The 26,024-nt window shown below is 37.3% G+C and overlaps 1 protein-coding gene across 1 annotated transcript in view; it reads right to left on the bottom strand.

The window, feature by feature from the left end:
* STK39 (serine/threonine kinase 39) overlaps nucleotides 1-26,024 on the bottom strand; it is a 355,446-nt gene that overhangs the window by 51,964 nt on the left and 277,458 nt on the right. Inside the window, exons 15-16 of the mRNA XM_060177764.1 lie at nucleotides 23,097-23,149; nucleotides 18,179-18,247 (exon numbers count right to left, since the gene is read on the bottom strand). Of these exons, the coding sequence (XP_060033747.1) occupies nucleotides 18,179-18,247; nucleotides 23,097-23,149 (122 nt within the window). The remainder of the gene's footprint in view (nucleotides 1-18,178; nucleotides 18,248-23,096; nucleotides 23,150-26,024) is intronic.

Genomic DNA, 26,024 nt, shown 5'->3' with positions numbered 1-26,024 from the left:
CTTACTATTTCTGCTTCCTCTCATCTCCTAGCAACAACTATTCTTGGCAATTGTTTCCACAGGTGTATGTGGTCTGGATAGTTTATATAAATGAAACCATATAATATGTGACCTTTCATGTCTGGCTTCTTTTGCTTAGCATAAAGCTTTGGAGTCTTGGCTCACAGAGTTTCAGTAAGCCTGAAAACTATGCCATAGAATATTGGTTTTAGAAATCCCTAACGAATAGTCCCCAGTACAGCTACAGGGACTCCATATGCACCGAAATACTAAAAATAAATAAATAAATAAAGTTAACGCCTTCAGGTCACAAAAATTAACTATAGAAATATATAGAGGGGGTCGGGTGGTGGCGCAGTGGGTTAAGCGCATGTGGCGCAAAGCGCAGGGACCGGCATAAGGATCCCGGTTAGAGCCCCCGGCTCCCCACCTGCAGGGGAGTCGCTTCACAGGTGGTGAAGCAGGTCTGCAGGTGTCTATCTTTCTCTCCCCTTCTCTGTCTCCCCCTCCTCTCTCCATTTCTCTCTGTCCTATCCAACAACGAATTGCATCAACAAGGGCAATAATAATAGCCACAACGAAGCTACAAGGGCAACAAAAGGGGGAAAAAATGGCCTCCAGGAGCGGTGGATTCATGGTGCAGGCACCGAGCCCAGCAATAACCCTGGAGGAGGAAAAAAATTTTAAAAAAATTAAAAAAATTAAAAAAAAATTTAAAAAATTAAAAAAAAAAAAACCTTAAATGAGAATAGTGGTTTCCATTACTGACAGTATAGACAATGCTATTTACCTAAAATCTGAATATAGTGTCTGATTAGAAATGTACAATTGCTATTATGAATGAGGAGTTTCAGGTTCAGTAGTCAGTCGACATACCACATTAGGAAGCTAGGATCTCATATATGGTGATGATGGACACTGCCCTTTAGAAGGTTAAGGAAAAGCTGGAGAGTATCAAGAGAGACAAGGAGGAGGTTTGAAATATCAAACTGCCACCAGGAAAGGACATTAAGAAGAGGTGACTCTTTGACAGTTTAAAATATCTAAATAAATATACAAAAGGGGACTACATGTGTCTTACATAGTTTAAAGGAGAGTGGATGTGGTACAGGATAAAGATATTCTGGCCTATGAACAGAGATGAGAAATGTGAGCTGCGTACAGATAGTCATGTGGACTCTCCTTGAAGCTATAGACACTTCCGTTCTTTATTATCAGAGAAGGGTGGGGGGTCCTTTAGTGAAGAAACCGAAACTGTGAGAAAAGAGACAACAATGAGACACCACCTTACACCTGTGTGAATGCCAGATACATCAGAATGGACAGAAATAAGAAATGTTGCTGAGGAAATGGGGGAGAAAAGAACCCTTCTATATTACGTGTAGGAATGGAAATTGGTCCAACTTTTGTGGAAAACAGCCTGGAGACTTCTCAGAAAACTAGAAATGGATCCAATCCATGACCGGACAATTACTCTCCTGGGGATTTATTCAAAAGAAATAAAAATACCTATCAAACGAGATTTATGTAAAACCTCTGTTCCCAGCAGCACGAGTTTTAATAGGCAAAACTTGGAAACAACCCAGATGCCCAACAACAGTGGGTCAGAAAGCAGTGGTATCCATACACAATAGAATAGTACTCAACTGATAAAAACTATGAAGTCACATCCTAGATGGAACTAGAAGGTATTATGCTAAGTGGGATAAGCCAAGAAGAGAAGGACAAATATTGCATTGCTCATTTACAGGTGGAACTTGAGAAATGAGGACAGAAAAGGAAAACAAAAAGTGCAACTTGGACTTGATGGGGTGTAATTTACTAAAGCAGAAGACCCCGGGGAGTGAGGGGGGTCAAGAGTATCTTGGGGTCCTGAATATGAAGATGGTAAATGTCCCAAGTTGAGGGTGAGAGAATTCTACCATCTCCCTTGACACCAAACCATGGCAAGATGAGAAACTTTATCCATGTGTAAACAACTATACTGTAAACCATTACCACTTCCCAGTAACATGAAAAGTAAGAAAGAGAGAAAGAAAGAAATGGAGTGACAAGCATTATCAGACTGCTTTACTAGTATATAAACACTTTAGAAGTCACCGCCGGATGGCAAGATAGCTCATACAGAGACAGCATAGAGTACCTGCTCCGTCATGTACACGACCTAGGTTTGAGCCTGGTCCCCACTTCACTGTGGGAAGCTTGTAGACTGTGGCGTCTTTCTTCTCCTCCCTGGCTCTCACTATCTGACAAAACTTTGCTTGGAGTGGTGAGCTGACAGTGACGATGAGGACAACGATGGCACAATAACAACAACACAAATTGGGAAGGTAAAAAGAAATCTCCACTGCAAGACACCACCATCCCAGCACTCTATTTACCCCGTCCATCAACACAAAGATGAGTTAAACGAGAACTTATTTCCCTACGCCTGGTATTCGGGAACATGAGGCTAGTTGAATAACTATTGTAATTTAGATAATATCTACTAGATGAAAAGAAAACTTAAAATTCAACTGCAGTTAATGGGCTTTAACCTGATGAACATGAATATCTTATGTAGTCTGGACCCTATTATGATGATAACAGCTCTACTGACTGTATAACACACTCACAGCCCACACAGTATTTCCTGTGAGAGTCAGGCACTACTGTGAAATGGGAAACACGCACAATCCCTCTTGAGAATATACATGAGAAGTCCTTGGGTTATCAATTAATTTTCTTAAATGCTTGCAATTAAAGCGTTACTTTTTCTAGGAACTCTGATATTCTTCTAGTCGAATAACTGGAATCAGAATTGCTGGAAGGAACCTCTCAAGTTCCCCCTGGTCCCCAAACACTTACAATGTTTTCATTTTTTCAGTGTTTTCAAACTTAAACGAACCTAGAATGTTGAAACATCATTTTAGCTTTTATTTCTCAAGACATTCAGGCGACTGTCCTGTCCCTCTCACTCAAACGAGAAACTGAATCCAGGCAGCAAAGTCATCTGAGCCAGCATAAGCTGTAAACTCAAGACTCTTTACACAATGAAGGAGGCTAAAGGGAAACATTTATTTTCCCTTTTTTATTGGAAAAGACAAGAAAGATGCAAGATTTATACATTGCCTACATAAAGACTCAAATCTAAGCTGAATGGCTAAGCTTTAGGCTTCTTCACTTTTATGGCAAATGGCTGTTTACAAAGTTTTTCACTATCTGAACCCTGTCTCCTGCCTCATTCACTGTTCTGGCCACACTGGTCATTTTTTACACAGCTCATTATCTTTGCACAAGAGATACCTCTGCCCAGTGTGGCAAGACTAAATTTAATATAGCCAGACTAAATCCAGATGTTTCTTTCTCAAAACAGCTTACTCTGCTCTTGAACCTAATTGAGGACCCTGTTTATTACTATTTTTCTTTATATTACAGTTATTTTTTTTTCCTTTTGAGCACTATCTCAAAATCCGTAATTTCACTTACAATAATGTATGATCTTATTATCTGCTTCACCTGTTAAATTGGAATCTTAGTAGGACAAGAACCCTGTTTTGCAAACCTGGTACATCTAGCAGATAATTTTTTTTTATATTGATTGAATGAAGTAGGACAGCTCAGGAGCCTGGATGCAAATTGTTGTAAAAGTTCTGGCTCTTCCTCAACTTTTACATGAAAATAAATCATACTCTGACCTGACATACCAGAGTGCTACTGAAGTTTCAGGAAGCAGCACCCCATTACAGGGGCACCAGGGACCTCATTCTGGTCTATGAGACTGGTGCAATTTCTTCATGTAGTTTCATAGGGAGGGTGAAATAAAATCATTGGGCCCATTACTTGGCAACCAGTATTGACAAAGTGACTTAGAGATCCCCCTGGGGTACAGCCTTCTGGGAACTACCAGTAATATAAGAGAGGAGTACCTGTTATCACTAATAACTAATTAAATCTCTAAAGACATTTGAATTTCATGGGTATTTCAGATTATGCCAAGAGGAAGCTACTTTTCAGAGTTACCTTAAACACAGTTCTGTATTTTTGACAAAAAAAATCAACTGATGTCAAAATATTAAATGCCTCATTTTCCTTACCTAAATAAAAGTTTTCATTAGCACTAAATAAAATAAGAAATAAAATCAACCAAAAAAAAAAAATCCAGGAGCTACAGCATGACTACTATCCAATAAGCTGAAAGCCCATCAGTCAGTATCTTATGCTTCTCAGGAATAGTGCTGTCCAAATCATTTTCTCTAGCCTATATTCTAGCTTTCTACTAGATGAGAAATTTCTAGTGTAATGCGATTCTCACCAGATCACTCAATCCCACTGACAGCCACAGAAATTAGAAGTAAAGCAGTAAGAAGAACCTATGAGGAATTAATCGTAACTAAAAGGAGAGGGAAGCAAGACTAGCACCTAAGTAATTGGGAAGTCTTTTCCTGTCCTTTTGACCTTGATTATCACAGGCAGAAAGGAAAACATAAAAGATCTTGCAGTAGCATCCTGAGCCTGGATCCGTAAATTCAGCAAATAAATGAAACATAAGCATATTGAATTTCTAAAGTCCTAGATAACAGTCACAAACTGGTCAGAAGTTGCAAAAACTATTATAAATGAGCCCTCCAAAGGGTCTATTTCTGAGAAGATACCCTGAATCAGACATTTTCATTTCAAGTAACACATGTCTCATGGCTGACCAAGTTTTTTAAACATGAAGACTAAGCTATCTTGTTACTTTAAAAATTCAGAAAAAAAAAAAAAAACTGGCCATAAATCTAGTGAATATTTCCTTCACTTTATGCCAGAGTACTTTTTTTTGCCTTCAGGGTTATCACTGGGGCTCCGTGCTGGCGCTACTAATCCACTGCTCCTGGAGGCCTTTTTTTTTTTTTTTTTAGCCATTTTATTGGCTAGGGTAGAGTGAAATTGAGAGAGGAGGGAGAGATAGAGAAGGAGAGAGAAAAATACACACTTGCAGACCTGATCCCCCTGCAGTTAGGGAGTGGGGGCTGGAACCCAGATCCTTACATGGACCTTCGTGTTTAGTACTATGTGCGTTCAACCAAGCGCACCACTGCCTACCTAGTCTCCCATAGAGTATCTCTTCCGCCAGAAGAGATTTGTGACCAGCCTTCAAAAGCTTGTACCCAGTGTTATTCAAAATTCTTTCCTGACTGTGAGTTCCTGTTGGGTGGTTCTATGGTTCAGGAGGTGTGAAAATTTTGTATATACTTCCTGAATGCCAAACTTAAGATCACATTATTAAGAACTAGGTTTCATTTGCTTGTTTGTTGTTATGCTATGCAGGTTATCCCAGCCAGGACCTCATGTACATGACCTCATGTACCCTCTACTTCTGGGGTACCTCCCTGCTCATGGACTTGGACTCGTCGTACATGTCTTTTGATTGGTTAAATTAGGATTTCTATTTTCTGTTACGGAAGAATTTAGGAGGCAGTGACTTACCTAGGTGAGTTAACAAGTTTTTGTTTGGGATAAGGATATTTCTGTCAATCTATCTGTAAGCACAAGTGAGTATCAAATATTGGGTTGAGGGTAAGTCATGACATTTTTTTCTATGCAAAAATGTGTCATGAATTTTCTAACAACCCAATGATATCTACAATATTGCACTACTGGTGGAATAATTGAAATTCTTGCAGACCCAGAGACTTCTGAGATGGGCAAATGCATGCATGCTCACACTCACATAAACTGTAGCATAGTAGATTGTAGTAGATTGCCCAGCAAATGAGGCAGTTTTAAATCCTATATATCTGGTGATGTCTGGAAAAATGTATTATATCAGAGTAACTTGGCTTCCTGCATCAGAGTAAACCCATTTTTACTTCAACCAGAAATATATTCTCCCTTACAAGTGGAGATTGATGACTTGGATGGACTGAATGTAATTTTTCAGATATCTAATTCAAGAGCTGAGAGACAGATTACAGTAAGTTAAAATAGAACAAGTCAAAGTAATAGTTTATGAAACCAAGACCACGAACTTAATGACTATGCTTAAACTAGTCCAATAACAACCTTTGGTTTCCTTAACATGAAACGAAGTTCAGATTTTAATAAAATATGGATTAGTAAATTCAAGATGCTGTATACAAATCCTAACTAAGTAAAAGCAGTAACATTAATTAGGAAACTGGGGTTTAGGGTATGCTTTACTGACACAATGATTCACAATCATCTAGTATAGAAACTGAGGACATCTTTGGAAAATGGAAAATATCATTTCAGGCATTCTTTTTACAAACCTTCTTGGAAATAACATTTGTTCACATTTTGAAAGATCATTTGAATTGCTCCTGTCCACAAAACCTGCCAACTCTTATCAGGAGACTTCATTATTTTCCATTAGAATTTTCAGATAAGTGAGCACAGGGTTGGTAGCAGATTCCATCATTAGAATAGGCAGCCAACTGGCTTTTGACTTGACTTTCTAGTAAAACTTTTATTCTGTTTAATTACTTCAAATGTTTTTTGAGGTCAGAGGAAATGGGAAGCAAGCTACAAAAATGATAATGTAATTTTTTTTCCCCCTTGCCTCCAGGGTTATCGCTGGGGCTTAGTGTTGGCACTATGAATTCATGGCTCCCAGAGGCCATTTTTTTCATTTTGCTGAATAGGACAGAGAGAAATTGAGAGGGAAGGGGAAGGTACAGAGAAAGAGAGACAGACATTTGCAGACCTACTTCACCATTTGTGAAACGACTCCTCTGCAGGTGGGGAACATAGGATCCTTGCATCTCGTACTATATGCACTTAACCCAGTGCACCACTGCCCCATCCCCTGCTTTTTTTTTTTGACCAGAACACTACTCAGCTATGGCTTATGGTGGTGTAGGGGATTGAACCTGGGACTTTGGAGCTTCTGGCAAGAGTCTGTTTACATAACCATTATGCTATCTACCCTCACTGATAAAGCAAGAATTATACTTGTTTTTAGTCTACCTGTCTTTCTTTTGTAATTAATAAACTTAAAATACATTAAGCTCTAGAAATCTGATCAAATTAATCCTGAGCACATGGGTGTATGTGTGCCCTCTACATGTTTATTCAGGACTAATTACCACACTACACAGAACAGATAGTTCTATACACATTAAAAAAGCAACACTTCTCCATAGAGTTCAAGGGATGACATTTTTAATTAATCTAGAAGTAATAATCATTCATCTACATGCATAACAGTTTTCAATTTGCTTATGTAGACAATCACCTGTAAATATTTTAAAATACTTTTTGCACAGTAATTTTTAACAGAAACATTAACATTTCTAAAGAATGGAATAAATATCACAGTAAATGAAAATTAATGGATCATGAATCAGCAAGATAGCTTATCTGGGAAGGACCCTGGCCTGCCATGTGCATGACCTGGTTCAAACCCAGGAGCCACCCTGGGGGAAGTCTTGGTGTTGTGGTATCTTTCCTTCCTCCCTACCTTCGTTCTATCTGAAAATGTCGGCCCAAAGTAGTGACACCTCAGCAATGGGGGGTGGGGGTGGGGTGGGAGAAAAGATAAAGAAAAAGATGTTTGGGAAACCAGGAATAATAAGCTATAATCAAAATAGCAATCACACCTGTTTGTAAATTGGAACCTTATTCCATATTAAATTTTTTAAATTTCTGGTAAAATTATAAAAAGAAAGCTCTTTTGGTAAAGCATGCACTTTATCAAGTATCTGGGTTTGACCCTGACTCTGCAAGGCGGGGATGGCGGGGGGAGGGGGGGGAATGGGGGTTTGCCATGACACAAAAGGGAAGATGATGAAGCAGTGTTATAGTATCTCTCCCTCTCTGGCGAGATTGAAAAAAATAAGAAAAATGAAAAACTTGGTCTGAGGTTGGTGGACTTGTGCATGTGCAAGAGCCCCAGTGCCATTAAATAATAAGATAAATAAAAGCAAACTAATCTGTTATAGTTCTCAAATCATTGTTAGTCTCTAGTTCCCTAAACTATAAAACTTAACAAACAGATAGTTTGTAATCAGAAATCTCATTTAACTGTATTTATTGACACCATTCAATTAAACCGTTTAAATCCATAAAGGGCTAATGGAGTTTTTCTTCCTTTTTTATTTGCTGTCACCGATTTTAAAAATCATAGTATAGATGTGTAGAAATACTACTATTTTGCTTAATGAAAGTTTTCCTTCACTGAATTTCAGTATCAGTAAACATCACAGCAGAATCACTGACCTGAATATAAGAGTAAGTTCTCTCTTCCAAGACATTCACTGTAAAAGTGGACTGCTGCTCAACAAAGCCTGGACCACTCACAACAGGCTTAAATGTCCCCAGTTATAGCTGGGAGAACAAAGCACTTCACAAATCCAACCATATGCTCCTCAGTGAACAAAGATTCTGTTGCTTGAGTACTTTGAAGCCTAAAGATACTTAATCACTATATAGCAATATTAAAGCTGGCGGCCACCTGGAAGATGTATTTCGCCCAGAGCAGTAATTGTGGTTATAATAAAAATTGTAATGACTCATTAAGGTCAAGTTTTATACCAGTGAGCCTCTTTCACACATTTATACCATTTATATTTTCTCACACAAACATAAATTTAAAAGATAAATGGTACAGTTTTAAGATAAGTTTATAAAGTAAAAAAAAAAAAAAAGAATCCAGTTAATGGAGAAAAAGCAAGAGAGATCAGTGAGACTGGAAAAAGACACAAATGATAAAGTAAGCTACAAACAATGGTCTCCAAAGGGTGCCGCAAGGAGTCAGGCAGTAGCACAGCGGGTTAAACGCAGATGGCGCAAAGCACAAGGACCAGCATTAAGGATCCTGATTTGAGCCCCGGGTTCCCCACCTGCAGGGGAGTCACTTCACAGACAGTGAAGCAGGTCTTCAGATGTCTTACCTTTCTCTTCTCCTCTCTCCATTTCTCTGTCCTATCCAACAACGACTACAACAATAAAAAAGCAACAAAAAGGAATAAAAAAACATTTTTTAAAAAAAGGGTGCTGCAAACGGAAACTAAAGGGGTCATGAAGAATCAGGAGTATCAACTGCATGCCTGAAACCTATATAATCTTATCACTTAATGTTACTCTAATAGTAAGTACAAATTTCCAAAATCTCTGCTGAAGACTCCAATATCCCATTGCTCTAGGTTGAAGTATTGTCTTTTTTAAAGGTAGAGACAAAGAGGGAGGGGGAGAGTGGGTGAGTGAAAGAGACCACAACAAGCTTCCTTCAGTGTTAGAGGGGCCAGGCTCTACACGTGGCTAGGTGGTGCTTATGGCAATGCAGCATGCTACCCAAGTGAGCTATTTTTACCAGCCCCAGAAATAACTTTTTAAAAATATTTTTTCTATTTATTTATTTATTTTCCCTTTTGTTGCCCTTGTTTTTCATTGTTGTTGTAATTATTATTGTTGTTGTTACTGATGCCATCGTTGTTAGATAGGACAGAGAGAAATGGAGAGAGATGGGGAAGACAGAGAGGGGGAGAGACAGAGAGACACCTGCAGACTTGCTTCACCGCCTGTGAAGCGACTCCCCTGCAGGTGGGGAGCCGGGGGCTCCAACCCGGATCCTTACTCTGGTCCTTGCGCTTCGCGCCATGTGAGCTTAACAGAGATAAGAACTTTTAACAGGCATCCAAGATAAAATTCTGATGCAGGCATTTCACAGTTCATACTTAGAGAGGCTGTATCCTTAGTAAGTGTTGGGGAAAGAAGGCCTTCTAAAATAACCACATTTCTACTCCAAGAGGCATAACTCAAAAGTCACATGAAAGTCAGTTTTTATGAAAAAGAAAACAGAGGAGAAAAAAAAATCATGGTGAATTATTATTCAGTTTTAAGGGAAGTATAATATTTGTATTGCAAAATTCATAAGCTATTTCAGTATTCAATTTGTCAAATGAAATTAAATATATTCATTTATCCACAGGCATATACATGAGATATTTTACTGATTTAACATTGGTTTGCAATATTATCAGATCTGGAGAGTAATATATATGTACACACACACACCCCACCACAAAAGTTCCAAAGACACATTTATTGTGTAGTTACATGAAGCAAGGAGGGTAAAGACTCAATAAAATGGAAGACAAGTCTTGCCCTGAAGACACCTTTAACCTCCACAGAAAGGAAAAAAAAAAAAAAGGCACCAGAAAATACAACAGGATGAAAGCCACATGCCACCAAAGGCAGTGAAAATACAGTTCTTTGATATACAAGAAGGAAAAGCTGCCTTCCAGATTCTGTTACAAAAGGATGAAAGTCTGAGAAGGCTTTATGGAGGTGCTAAGTAAGGTGAAACTTGAAGGGCAAGTGAGAGTCAGACAAAATAGTTCATGCTTTAGAAAAGAGCACCTCAAGGACATAACAATATGCCCCAAAGTCCACTTTAGCTTATGAGGAAAAAAATATACATATAATCAGTTTCCAGTGCAGTGATAACTACTTAGCTAGGTTCAAAAAAGTCCCATAACCTAGATATACACCAGTTTCTGTGAGAGAGAGCTTATGTGCACACGTATCCATAAACTACTGCAAAATATATACCTGAAAGCAGGACTACACTAGAGTTTGCAGTGAGTACCTCCCTAACACTTCCTCTCCACTATTCCAAGCTTGGGATCCATGATTGCTCAACAAATTGTTTGGCTTCATATGTTAACTCTCTTTTCAATCACCAGGTTCCAGATGCCACCAGGATGCTGGCTAGGCTTCCCTGGATTGAAGACCCCACCAATGTGTCCTGGAGCTCAGCTTCCCCAGAGACACACCCTACTAGAGAAAGAGAGAGGCAGAATGGGAGCATGGACCGACCAGTCAACGCCCATGTTCAGCGGGGAAGCAATTACAGAAGCCAGACCTTCTACCTTCTGCAACCCTCAACGACCCTGGGTCCATGCTCCCAGAGGGATAGAGAATGGGAAAGCTACCATGGGAGGGGGTGGGTTATGAGGCTTGGGTGGTGGGAATTGTGTGGAGTTGTACCCCTCCTACCTTATGCTTTTGTTCACTAATCCTTTCTTAAATAAAAAATTAAAAAAATAAAAAATAAATAAATAAATAAATAAAAAAACATCACAGGAAGATGATACAAATGACTGTTGGTGCCATGACTCCCTTCTCAGGAAATACTTATGCTGACATCTGGTTATAAACTCCACAAAAAGAAAAGAAATAGACATGTGTTGTTACAATGCTAGGAAATGGTGGCTCAAATGCTTGGCAAAGAGCAGTCAATAGATACTCTTCTGGAAGATAGTTGCCAAGCAGCTTCCACTTTCATGTCCTTCCACTTGCTGAGACAGGCAGGCAGGCAGACAGGCAAGCAGGCAGGTAGACACACTTTATTACAAGGCGAAGAGAATTCAGAACTTTCATACACAGGAGTTTATTTTTATTCCCTTGCACTTGTATTACAGAGACAATTTCCTATCAGCTGTATTTAAGCCAGCAGGCAGAAGAAGTGGGTTTCTCTGATGTCTCACAATGACTATCTTTGGGATTTCTCTTTGAAACAACTAAAATTGGAAGTAGGATCGGATTTATTCTTCAGCCATCCCAACCAGGCAAGATAAGCAGATTTATACATGCATATCAATTATACATGTCAATCAAATGAGATGTAAGAGGAGGAATTTGAAATAAGATATGGAAAGGTATGGACAATGGCAAGCTGCAAAACAGCTCATCTGGAGAGTGTACCTATCCAAGAGTACATATTATCAAGCTTTACATCTTACAGAGTTGACTTGTTTTATTACGTCAACATCCACCCTGAAAGTCTTGCTAACCTTATCAGTTTCCATCTTCAGGGTGTCTAAAGAGGTTTTCTGTTTTTGCCTAAGGTGGAGGTGCATTTAAGCACAAATGAAATGGCTTTATGATTTCAGTCTACAAATACCACATTTACTTTTTGTACTGCTATGCTTCTAAACAAAAGCAATCACTCCACGTCACTACACTGGTCCTTCTTCAATCCAAACTGCTTTGTAAAGGTTCACATACTAAATGTAGATTACCCTGGAGCAAGATACTGAAGATTTGTTTCCGACATTACAGTAAATGGCGTAACATTCACTACTCCACAACATATAGTATTGCTATTTTCAGGTTTTCATGTTGCCCTAAGCACTTACTCCAATTCAAGAGAAAATTCTGATGGGAAAAAAAATAATCTATTTAAATGTTAGCTGTTTCTATTATAGAAATTGGAAACACACACACAAGAAATCATTCAAACTTTTATGTGACAATTATCCTAAGAACAGAAAGTTTTCTTTTTAAATCACAGCCTTTGTTAGGTGAATGGATTTCATGTTTTGTTAAATGCTACTTGACTATGTAATCTTGAATTTGAGATTCTTGTAATACTGAACTGTATTTATTTATATTGGATAGAGACCAAGAGAAATTGAAAGGGAAATGAGTGAGGGAGAGAAGGAAAGAGGGACACACACACACACACACACACACACACACACGCACGCACGCACGCACGCACGCGCGCGCGGAGCTACCTGCAGCACTGTTTCACTGCTTGTGAGGTAGACACGATAATCCCTACACTATAAAGAACAAACACCTATGAAGTTTATTTCCGACACGTGGGGACCAGGGTCTTGAACTCAGGTCTTTGCACACTGCATGCAGTACGTTCAATCTACCAGATGTGCCACCACTTGGTTCCAAAAATGTTGAACCTTTATATTCAAAATAGCTGTTGCTGCTAAAGTAAATGTTTTGAGAAAGCTGTATATTTCAAAAAGGAATTTATCTCTAATAAGTATTTACTGAATATCTGCTATGTGCAATGCACAGCAAAAATCTTGACCTGCAAGAAACCTATGTTCCTTATATGCTATATAGTTTACACAATCAATAAATGAAACTTGTAGCCTAATAAATGGGGAAAGAATAGTTAGAATAGTAAGGGGGAAGTGGGTAGAGAAATGGAAGTAAGAATTTTACGTAGGCTGGTCAGTGTAGTCCCCTTTGAGAGCTGGTATTTAAGCACTAGGAGATACACAGATGTACAGGATGTAGAAACATCTTAGAAGAAGCAGTTAATTATGAAATACAGCCTGGCTGGGTTGAAACAAGTAAGGGGGAAAGAGGAAGACATACAGGAGGCTCAACAAGTGATAGATTGTGTAGTAGATTGTAAATTGTTGAGATGTGCTATGGAAAGCCATTAGAGTGTTTTATTTGGAACATTAATGTGACCTAAGCTTGTCTTTTTACTGAGATGTAACTTACATATAATAAATTTCACCATTTTATAGTATGTAATTCGGTGGCTTTTAGTCACAGGTTTCACTGACATTACCAGTTCTAATTCTTTTTTTTTTTAATATTTATTTTCATTTATTTATTCCCTTTTGTTGCCCTTGTTGTTTTATTGTTGTAATTATTATTGTTGTTGTCGTTGTTGGATAGGACAGAGAGAAATGGAGAGAGGAGGGGAAGACAGAGAGGAGGAGAGAAAGATAGACACCTACAGACATGCTTCACCGCCTGTGAAGCGACTCCCCTGCAGGTGGGGAGCTGGGGTTTGAACCGGGATCCTTATGCTGGTCCTTGTGCTTTGCGCCACCTGCGCTTAACCGGCTGCGCTACAGCCCGACTCCCCACCAGTTCTAATTCTAAAACTTTTTTTTTTTAAATTATCTAAGCAAACTTATTTGTATCACTAGTTTCTTCCCTTCCCCTCCCCCCCAACTCTGCTCCTGCCTCAGGGCGCAGCAATCACTAACTTGCTTTCTGAATCTAAACATTTGCATAATCAGTCAGTTAGATAAGTGATTTTTTTTTTTTGCCTCCAGGGTTATCACTGGAGCTCTTGCCCACACTATGAATCCACAGCTCCTGGAGACTATTTTTTCCCTTTTGTTGCCCTTGTTGTTTATCATTGCTGTTGTTACTTTCATTGTTGTCATTGTGAGAAATTGAGGAGGGGAAGACGGAGGGGGGGGAGATACCTGCAGACCTGCTTCACCGCCCATGAAGCGACCCCCCTCTGCAGGTGGGGAACCAGGGGCTCCAACCAGGATCCACAGGCAGTCCTTGCACTTTGCGCCATGTATGCTTAACCCACATCGACACTGCCCGGCGCCCATGATTTTTTTTTTTTAATTTGTATATATTGTATTTTGTATCTGACAACTTTTACTGGGATCTCTGACTCACTCCTGAGATGAGGACAAGCAAAAGGGAGGCAAAGGCAGAAACAGGGAGTTCAGCAAAGAAATAAATACAGTAAATCAATTGAGAGATAAGAGGAGGGGTTTGAAATAGGATATGGAGTGGCACAGACAATGGCGAGCTGCAAAACAGCTCATCTGGATGGTTTGCCTGCTCTTCCATGACATGACCCCTGTTTACGCCCCGCTGCACTGGAAGAAGCTAGGTGGTGGTGTTCTTTTCCCCTCTCTCTGATTCAATAGCTACTTGAATTAAAGCACAGAATGGGGAAGCTCTGGTGACTAAAAATAAACAAAATAATAAAATGAAATAAACATGACCAAACCTTAGGTGCACTCAAATAAACTGGATTTGAGTATGGGAGAAAGAGAAGTGAGGGGCAACTGTGAAAGTATTGTACTGAGAACTCAGTGGAGCTGATTATCAACTTAATATGCTATTGGGAGACAGACTGAGAGGGAAAACTATGTTCTGCATTGTGGGTGTGTTAATTAAATCGGAGGTGTCTCTCAGTCACCCAAGAGAAGACACCAACACGGGAGCTAGTTATGTGTGTGAAATTCAAAGGATATATGTTTTTGGCTGGGTTGTATACATTTAAGAATTAGAAACTAGAATATAGTAGCATTATGAAATCAGGAAGTAGTCAGAAAAGAGAATAAATCCAGTGGGAGTTCTTGGACATGCCAATATTTACAGGCCAGAGACATGAGAAGGAGCCAGCCAACACGACAGAAGGAAACACAAGCAGGGAGAACCAAGAGAAAGAGAAGTCTTATAAAACAAGTGGAGAAACTGCCACGCCACGAAGATGAGGAATGAATTAACCACTGGGTCGAGAAGCATAAAAGGATTAAAGGATCAGTCATTAAAGGATCACACGCATCTTCTATCCTCCCTACTTGTTCACTCTACTGTAGTCCCATCTATCACTGCATTTGCAATTTCATCAAAAGAACATTTAGAGTGAAGTAGGCAGAGGAGATCAGAAGCACCACTGAAGAAGGCTCAAGAGTCAATGGTTAGGAATTGAAGTAAGGGACAATTATTGTGGAGAGACAGAAATAGCTGTAAGATGAGGTGGGGTAAAGAGAACAGAAGACAGTAAAGCCAGGGCTCTTATTTTATTTTTTTTAATACAAGGAAAAACAAAAACATATTTCTGTGTTGATGGGATACATCTATTTAAGAGGGAAATAGACAAGAAAGAGAGCAGAGGATTGCTGAGGTAGATTCCTGGGGACATATTAAATGCATTTTATCTGCTTGTGAAGTAGTCAAGAGGTAAATTAGTAAAGTAAAAAAACATTAAGTCATGGAAAACAACAAAGGAAAAGCTATTTTTTTCTTCAGGGAACACAAAAATCACCATAATTTAATTTACCTGGGTATATTGTTCACTGCTAAACATATCAGGTTAATAGCACACAAAATGTCAGGTTTAAACTCTTGGAAGTTTGGAACTCATAAGTTCCAAATTCAAGGGCCATAACAGGGGGTCTAGAGACTCTTTTTCTCCTTCATTTTCAATTCACAAAATACTGATAAAAACAATGTGTGTTTCTTCTTCTTCTTTTATTTTTCATTATCTTTATTTATGGGATAGAGACAGCCAGAAATCAAGAGGGTGATAGAGAGGGAGAGAGACAGAGAGACACCTGCAGCCCTGCTTCACCAATTGCAAAGCTTTCCCCCTGCAGGTGGGGACCCGGGCATTGAACCCAGGACCTTGTGCACTATAACACGAGTGCTCAACAAGGTGTGCCACCACCTGGCACTGAGAACATTTAACTCTTAGGTGATGTTACTGAGTGAAACTTTTAGTGTTCTATTAGATAAAGAAGAATTGAGCAGGCTTGGTCTTTCTCTAGCCCTCTACACTTCAGTTCCAATTAGGAGATAAATAACAAAATAAGAATAGTTTAGACTAAGCATGGGGAAGTGTCAGCTTTCTGGCTATGTATTTAAACACACACTCTGTAAGCTGCACGTGAACTATACCTTAAATTCCACGTTAAAAAGCTTAACAAATATAAACAAATAGGTAAACAAAGACCCTCTAGTTTGCGTGCAAATGGAGAAGAACATTAAATATGACTGTATGCCTGAAGAAGACCATTCTTAAAAATATGTGGCTCAATGTCCATTCACAAATTACTCTGATTCTCTGTGTTCCCTACTACCTGTAAGGATCAACTGGAATCAGAAGAGTATTTGATTCTAGACATCTTTTTCACTAGGAAACACTAGAAGGTATTTAAAAGATGTGCTTTGATAGTAGTTTTCTTTTATTAATTCATTCTTACTGCCTCCTTATGAGCCATGTCTCTTTATAAAAATGTATCCTTTTTAAAAATAACTGGGTTAGTGGTTTACATAAATGTATGTTTTAGGTAAAGAAAATATATCCCACAAGTTACCTTAGTCTAGACTAACTTTTTTTTCTTTTTTCTTCAAGTAAACTAAGATATAAATGTGTGTAGCTCATTTTTTTTCCTCATTTTGAATGACAGTATCCACCTTTATCAAAGAACTGTTATGACTCAGAGCTTCTTCTAACATTTGGTTAAAAAAAAAAAAAGGTAAAAATTCCTCTGAATCACCTTCCTTGTGAAAAGCGTACACTTCACATATAATTAATACAATAAGAACTTATTTTTCTCATTATAAGGATGTCTTTTTAGCTTTAGATTAATGACATAATATGTGTAGATTAATAACTTCAGACACTGACTCTTTAGACAAAATTATAATCCTCACTGAAATTCCGGTTACTCTTATTTAAAAACTCATTACAGACTGACCTACAGTGGAAAGTTCATAGGAAAGAACTACCCTTATAGTTGTGCATCTCTATCTCAATTTTCCCTCACCACACATTGAAGCATTATTCGGAAAGAATTGTTTCTAGTGATTTTGTTGTTGTTGTTGTTAACATGCATAGCTTAAGGGCGCCAAATCATTGAAGGAAAAAAAAAAGATTTAATTTGAATATTTTTGAGAAAATATTAACATTATACACATTCCCTTAATAACAGCCAAGGGTATTAAAATTAGCAATATAATGTTGTAAGATATTAACATATTATGAACTAGTCTTAACTACTTAGGCCATTTGGTATGAATATTCAGTAATAGAACATAATATCTCATATCTTTATTAAGTTCAAACTTCTCTGAGAAGTGTAGAGTTATTAACCCTTTACCCTACAGTGGAGCAGGTAACACTTTTCCTTAGATGACAGTATGTATCTGTCTCTTAAAGCATTTCTGCCTCCTTTGCCTGGTCAGGAGGCTACCAGTCATTTCCTGCCCCTCTCAGCAGGCCTGAATCTAGCAGTCTCCCCTATAACCATGCAGATATTTTTGATCCAAAAAGTGGTAGAAAAAAACGGTATTCACTAAGTGAAATAAGTGAATCTGCTACAACTCATCTACTTGACTCTGCACAAAGCTGTCAAATATTTTAGGAATTTGCTTCTTTGTCTGAACAATAAAAGAAATAACCTAAATAATTTTTATGCTCATCCAACCTTAAGAGTTTATGATGAATCTTTCTAAGTGCTGGGAACATTAACATTTACATGTATGAGAACTGTATCTAAAGCAAAGAAAAGGCTATGACAGAAAATTTCATAGGTAGCCATATTTTGGAACATGCAACTTAGAGTATCATATTTTTTTCTATGATATAGATATTTAGGGTTTTCACTTCAGGTTCTTTGTTATACTTACAATAATTAAGATTCTTCACTGGATAGGTCATGTCCAGATAAATGGCACAAAATTATACTGACAGCATTTAAAGAAATTTAAATGTGACCCAAATATACTTCCACATAAAAGAATCAAAGAGGGGAGAGAAAAAAAGAAAAAGAAGTTTTCAGAAATTGAGAATTATTCCTTCACAAGGACTTTCTACATTCACTTACATCTGATATATATACATTCGATATAAAATGACACTGAATACTAAAAAATGATTTACCTATAACTACATCATGACCATCAACCAAGCCAGCAGAGAAGAGCTCCTGAGAAACACCATCTGCCGTATCTGTCCAAATGTGAAATGAATATGTATTAGTAGCCATAAAATAAAATCAAAACAACTCAGTACCATCTAAAATTTCTATTTTTCATTTATGAAATCACTCATGTTTTTAAATCCAACATTTCATATTCTATAAGGAAAAATCAGAAGCAATGTGAAATATATTTTGCCATGTACCATTTGTTTCCTATTACACAGTCAATAGAAGATGAATAAAACTGGTTCATCACTGCTGATCCAAGAAACTTTCGCCTGTTGGCTACTCTCTGAATTGATCCTTAAATGCACCTCTACAGTTATCTCATAACGAATCCTTAGGACAGCGCTTTTCTTTCTTGTCAAGGTTAATTCCAGTCATCATCAATTCTTTTCTATCTTTAGTAGCTGCTGAGTCAGAATTTATGGCAAAGGTTAACTAGGCAGCAATTGATACAACTTTATATTTAGTACAAACAATTTATGAGGTTTTTGGACTCTCAAGATGAGCTCTTTAAATCTATGCTATTAAGCAACTGCTATAACATGAGATTGATCATTTGACAGCAACAGACTCATTCTTTTAGAAAATGTGGTTGGATAAAAGAATGCAGTTTCTCAAAAGAGTTAGTGAAATCATAAAGATGGGACTGTGGCTATAGCTGAAATTACCTTATTGAAAGGTTCTGAATTAACATAATAGTTCAAAGTCTGAAGATTGTGAAGGGAACTTGGTAACTGGTAGTGTACTCAAAGGAACTATTATAAGTCCAGCATTCTTAGCCACTGTGCCACTGTCCAAGTGGTTCCCAAAAGAACTATTATAAATGCCTTTGTTTTTACAAAAGTGGTGACGTGATCTATGTGGTCTTCTGATAGTCTTCCAAACATCTAGAAATGTAACTCCTGAAGAACAAACCAGCCCAGGTAGTATTAACAGCTGAGAGGAAGGATGGAGGTGTCTGCCAGAGTTAGGAAAACACCTGAATCTATAGATAGTGAATAAACAGATATCATCTAAACTGAACTAGTTTGCTGTGCCAGCATAGAAACTCATGTAGGCCGAGTTTTCTTAATCTGTTTCAGATGTGGCTACTATGAAGTGGTTGCAAGCAAACACATGCGCATGAGTATGCATTTGCACCACTGCATGTAAGGAGAGTGTGTAGCTGAAGGTACATTATCTTTCATGAGTTATAATTAGTGCTCATCCCAGTGTCTAACACATAGTAGTCATTCAATAAATGGTAGCCGGTGTTGATACAGCAACCCGACGTTATCCAAAACACACCTCCCACTCTTATGCAAGCTGTCTCCCTTTCAGAGAGTCCAGTTTCCCAAATCTCCAATAACACTTTCAGAGATGATGCAGCATATTCATGGTATTAACAGAGAAATTGCAGTATTCTTATCATTTTGATCATTTAATTTCACAATGAATGAAACAGAAAACAATAAAGCAAGTGGAAAAGCAATATACAGGAATTTTATTACTAAACTATGAAATGCCATATAAGGTAGTTTTTTGTTGGATCTTGTCATTACTAGTAGAAGTACAAGCATCACTTTATAAAATTCTCATAGCATGGAACTAGGGTACCATAATGAGAGACTATTCTGAATATAATTTAGTTAGAATTAAAAGTATGAAGTTGGCTAGAATATTCAGCTTCACAACCCCCATCATCTTTGATAACACTAGAAACTTCAGGAACAGATGAATATTTAATTAAAATGCTTATTGTGACACATAGTAGGTATTCATAACATTTATACTGATTGGTCATCTGTTACAGTATCTGGATGTGGTACCACAATATCCAAGGTACATTTAAGTAAGGAACTCTACATTCACAAAATACAGTTAAACAAGGGAATAATCAAAGTCATATGTAGGGCTAGTGATCAAATAGTGCCAAAGCAAATGATATTTCCAAATGATCAGTGTATAGCGTCTTTTGCTATTTTCAGAGATCCTCTGTAGCAGATCAGTCATATGAAAATAACAAATGAGACATACTGGCTAGTCATATTCTGTGAAGATGAGGGTATGCATGTGGAATATTAAGCAGTTAGCTTGTATGCATGTAAATAAGACATCACTTACATTTTAGAACAGAAACTTGAGGATAATTGATCATTTATTTTTCTTTAAGTGGCTTAATATTCTTAATGCAGGCACAGGTTAAAGAATCAATCCCACATACTATGGCTTTCAAAGCATACAGTGACAAAAATAGTATAAAGGGCTTGTCCTCAAATGCTCAAATGAGTACAGAATATTTAATACTCATGTATCCACAACACAAACATAGTACATGCACAGACATAGTGCAGACATCTGAAATGCAGACAGCATCACTAATCTAGAGCTATGGTGATAGACTCATGGTGTTTCCCTTATTAATGCGTTTGTGTTCACTGCCCACAAAGGGTTAACTATAACAGAAGGCCAATTATCATTAAATAGTCAATACTATCATCCCAACAATAGCAGAATACTCTTAAGCTTACTGTTAAACCATGCTGTCAAATTCAGCACAAGTGGCCTTATGCTGATTGGATGATTTGAATCCCCACCCAAATCCTGAACTGGCTAGTTATTCATTTCTTTGTTACCTCTTGAAATAACTACTGGTTCTTACAATCACCATCAATTTTAAAATCACCTTAAAATAAGAATCTGAAAGGAAGCAACTTTAAAATAAGAATTTGTCATTTCAGAAAGGGAAGACACAACGTAAAACTTAGACTTGGTATTATACATTGCACCAAAGCAAAGGAGAGGGAGGCTGTGGGGGGAGGTTTTGGGATACTGGTGCATGATTATGGTGGAGAAGGAATTAGCTGGGGATGAGACTGCTTTGCAGATATCTAACACGATCAGACGAGAAACTGTGTTCATATATCAACAACACCATGACTTCCCACAACAGAATAATTAAAAAACTAAACAAGCAACAACTAACCAAAGAATCTGTCGTTTTCCTTACTGAATTTGAAGCACAGTACTGGCTAGTGAATATTTTAGATTATGATAAACTAGCTAGCTCTTTGATAAGAGAAAATGATAATGTACAATTTTGCATACTGGCCCTAGACTGCCAGAGATGAATCTTCTCAGAAAGAAACATCGATTAGCTTTTTTTTTTTCTTTTTTTTTTTTAGCCAGACCCTTGCACATGCTGCTCTCACTGCTCCTGGACCACTTTCATTTATTTTCATTCAGATAGAGAAACAGAGACATCACAGTACTAGATCTTCCCCGCAGTGCTACAGCATCTCCCATGTGGTAGCAGGGCTTGGACCTGGGCTGCATTCATGGTAGACACATGCCCTACCAAGTACACTATCACTTCAGCCGCCATTAGCAATTTTTACTAGGACCTTATTCACATAGGGCACTCTTGTAAACATAATTCCTATGTTAATCTAATTAAAACACACTGGGGATTTTTAAATGTTTGTGATCACTTAAGAGGAGAGTCTATAACTACACATGGTCCAGGAACTTATTTTGTGTGATTGGTAGTTTTGTTTGCTTGTTTGTTTTAAACTGAAAATGCATTTAACAGAATTGCATGGTTTTCTGAAGTTGCCACCACTAACCATGGTAGCAGAAAGCATTTCAGTTTGTGTCTTACACATTCTAATAGTTGGGGGACAAAACCACTAACTGATGGCATATCAAGCTCAAAGGTTCCTATATTTCAGGGTTTTCAAAGTTTTAAGGAGTAGATATTATTCAATTGAATCAAACTTTCTTTATTTACTTATTTTATTACCTTTATGTATTGGATAGAGACAGCCAGAAATCAGGGGAGGGGGGGGCAGAGAGTCACCTGTAGCCCTGCTTCACCACTCACAAAGCTTTCCCCCCTGCAGGTGGGGACTGAGGACTCGAACCTGGGTCCCTTGCACATTGTAACGTGCACTCAACCAGGTGTGCCACCACCTGGCCCCTTTGAATCAAACTTTCTTTAGTGACCTTATTAACATAGTGTTACAAGAAAACATTTGTGTTTGAGACAAATGTAAGTTCATAAAGATGCATCTTCAGTATAGATTCAGGGGTGTTTTCACATACTTAATAATTAGAAACCAGAGGGCAAGGAAAACAGTCTTAGCAGTAGTATTTGATTTTCAGTTCCCTAGGTTGTTTTGGTTATAAGCCAAATAGTGGAACCAGCGATTCTTATTTTAAAACATGTCTCATAGTCTCCAAAATCTGTCCATTTATGCGATTTATCCATTAACCAACATTACTTAAAATTCTCCAGTGTACCAAGCTCTTGCCCTGTGCTTAGAGGTACTAAAGAATGATATTCCTCTGACTTCCAGAAACCCAGGGGGGGCAGAAAGAGCAACTAGACTGGTCTTTATTTTGTTTTTATAACTATTTTAAATACTAAAATTGAATTCAGCTGCAAGCCTAAAATTTTGGCCCTGGTGTTTTACAAACACCAATTTAACATGGGTTTTGTGTAGCCTGAACTAAGCACAAAGGTGAAGTATGTTACCTTGTTGTAGATCATTGTTTGCTGGTGAATCGTCATTGGAACTCCCTTATGCTTCTCATTATATTCATCAGAATGTACTTTAGGCTTCTGTCCCCATGCAAATAATTCTTTTCATGGTTGAGCTAATATATTTAATTTATCTGTGTATAAACACTATTGCCACTGGAATGCATGTAGTCAGTAGTGGTTCATATTGGATTTCCTGTAATTATCAGGGGTCTTCCCTTCACTCTCCTCTTCCTACTATTGTTTATATGGACAGATTTTTCTGAATAATAAATTATAACCACATGTTTCTAATCAATTTTTGAAATGCTTTTTGTAGCAATAAGACAATAATTTCAATTAAAACTTACCTCTTCCTGGAGTAAACTCAAATCTTATGTCATTAAGTTCCTTCCTGGAGTTTCTGAAATAAATAACATGCAAGGAACATTAAAATCTAATAAGGCAACTTAATAAAATGAAATGTATTCTAACTTTTACAAGATGCTACTAACATCTAGAAAAGATCTGACTTTTTAACCTCTAAAATTTTCCTCAAATAGAACAGATAATTATGACAAAAAAGGGGCTCTTTACTGATTGAATTTACCTTATATAAACTCATTTATATACAAGATCCAAAAATAATCTATTTTATAAAATCTCCTTACATATAAATTGAGAAACTGTAAATATAATTTCATAATTTAAAATGTTAGAAAATCTAAACTATAATAAATTACTTATAATATATTTGTCTGGGAAAATTGTATTTCAACAAACTATTTTTAATTGTGAGAAAAGCAGGAAAGATTTTCTCACCAAAAAAAGTTCATGATAGTGTGGTACATTAAAGTAAATAAACCCACATCTAAAATGATCTTATTTTGTAGTTAATCTATTTTTAATATAAATTAAAACCAACCCACTTATAAAAGTTACTTATAAATGTAAAATGCTTATGCAAAACCATATAGTGTATATTCAATATTAACTGCCATTGGGGAAATATGGAACAAGTAAATAAGACAGTTTTCCATCCATATTAGGAAACTACAAGGGGCATTGAGCGATGACTAGAATGGTTTCAAATTCTCATAAGAAAACAAAACTGTTATGAGTAACTTTAAACAGTTACAAAAGCAGTTAACAAAAAAACAGTTAACAAAAAAAACAGTTAACAAAAGCACCTTGAGAGTACAATAGATAACAAGTAATGTGAGCACTCAATTACCTGCTAGGAAGTATAACAGAGAGAGATAACCAAAATACCCTTTCCTGAACAGCTCTTTTTTGGTGTCAAGAGTCTGATCAAATCCTGTTCAGAACTCCAGTTCTGGTATTCTAAAATTCAGAGTAGTCTCTCCATTTATTTAATAAACAAGTTTTCAAATCATGACATCAGTCTCTAGACCCATTTTGAACTCTGGCCTAATTTTGGTTCACAATGTCCAACCATATTGAACACATGGTGGTTCAGAAAGATGCCAAAGATGTAGTACTGACGCAAATCTAAGTTCTCCCCAGGCCTCCCCTTTCCACAAGCAGAGAATTAAAAGGCCAAGAACACAAGAAATGCCAAAGCCAGACTGCTGATCTAGGAAACCTGACCCACAATGAAGCTCCTCTCAGGTGTTCCCATCTGATCTTTATTGTATCTTTCTCACATTAGAAATTCGTGTGTGTGTGTGTGTGTGTGTGTGTGTGTGTGTGTGTAGAAATTCCAGTGTGTGTGTTGACTAACATGAAATTACGGACAACAATAGATGGTTTACCCAGAATAAGTAACCTTGCCCTGGCGTTGAAAGGCATGAACAGTGGATGCCTGCAGCAGCAGGACTGGTTGACAGTTACACCAGTTTGAATCTTCTTGATAAACAGCCAATGACAGCACACATTTATATAGTGTTTTTATATTAGCAGCTGTCCAAATACTGGATCCTAGGACCCCCATTTACATTCTTACAAAATAATAAGTTTTAATAATGAAGTCATAGAATTAGGGCTAAGGAACTTTTGTTTAGATTGCTATTTAGCAACAGTTGATAAAATAATCTAAAATTGATAAATGAAAATTTTAATTTATTTGAAAATGCCAATACTTACTTAAATATGCAAATGTAAACATTAAGAAAAGTTATTCTAAGCGAAAAATAAACTATTTGCTTTTTATTTCTGTAAACCTCCTCAATGTCTCTTAAAATAGGTGAATTCTAATCTCCTGTCTCTGCATCTAATCTCTTGTAATAGAACATGTCATATAGCCAGCTGCTGGAAAATTTCACCATATGCACATGAAAGCCTAACAGTGAAAAGGCAAGTAACTTCTGAATGCTACTAGCAAAAGAATTTGGACCTTATGTGCTCCCCGGAGCAATCTCTGACACCCAACAGGGGGTCAAAGGGCCAGGGCTTTGAGAAATGCTGATGAGTGAAATTTCATTTTCTCCATCAACCTGAAATATGCAAATTAGATATTAGTTCCTTTACATTTTCCCAGAGAGTATACCCAATGACTTTTTCAGGGTTTCCTATATAAGGACAGGCACAGTGACGACCAATAATAATAACAATGAGGTATTCTGTGAAAAGTTGCCATATTGAAAATACCTCATGTAAATAGAAATATTCAATTCCTTTCACATTCAGAAGAAAACATCATTTCCCAATATTTTGCATATTACATAAGAGATCAGTAAGTATTCATTTATTTACTAGCCTTCATTCAGTGTGCTATGTGTCTGCAAAAACTAAACCAGTAGTACGGCAATGTAATAACAATAAAACCATCACTAGGAAATCAAATAATAATAATTTACTTAATAATGACAGGAGAAAAATATGAGGGAACTTGACTTCACACTAATTTATATCCTTGCCTTTTTCTACTCATTTGATCAGTCATGTATAAATGAATTGACTCTCCTTAAGGCCATGAGAAGAGACTTAAAAAAGACATATATAGGATATCATTAAGCACACCCTGATTCTTTAAATATTAATGCCACAAATGCAATTTCAACACCCACAATCTCTATCTACATGATAGTTCAAATGGTTGCCTAGTCATGCCATTCTTTTATGACTCTGAACCTAAAATACTCGCTTTTGAAAAGATCACAGTGATTAATTGTGAGTAGTAGACTTGTCCCATCAAGATGAGATATAGTTGGAAAAATGCCTAATTGAATCTAACTACTGAAGGTCATCTTTTTATAAAGAATTAATCTTTTCAGACTATACTTAACACCTTTAATTGAAAGTACACTTACTTTAATTGATACGGCACAGGACACTTG

Source organism: Erinaceus europaeus, chromosome 18 (assembly GCF_950295315.1).
Source record: "Erinaceus europaeus chromosome 18, mEriEur2.1, whole genome shotgun sequence".
NCBI lineage: Eukaryota > Metazoa > Chordata > Mammalia > Eulipotyphla > Erinaceidae > Erinaceus > Erinaceus europaeus.
The sequence above is the reverse complement of the archived record's forward strand: the minus strand, read 5'-3'. Positions and strand labels throughout refer to the sequence as shown.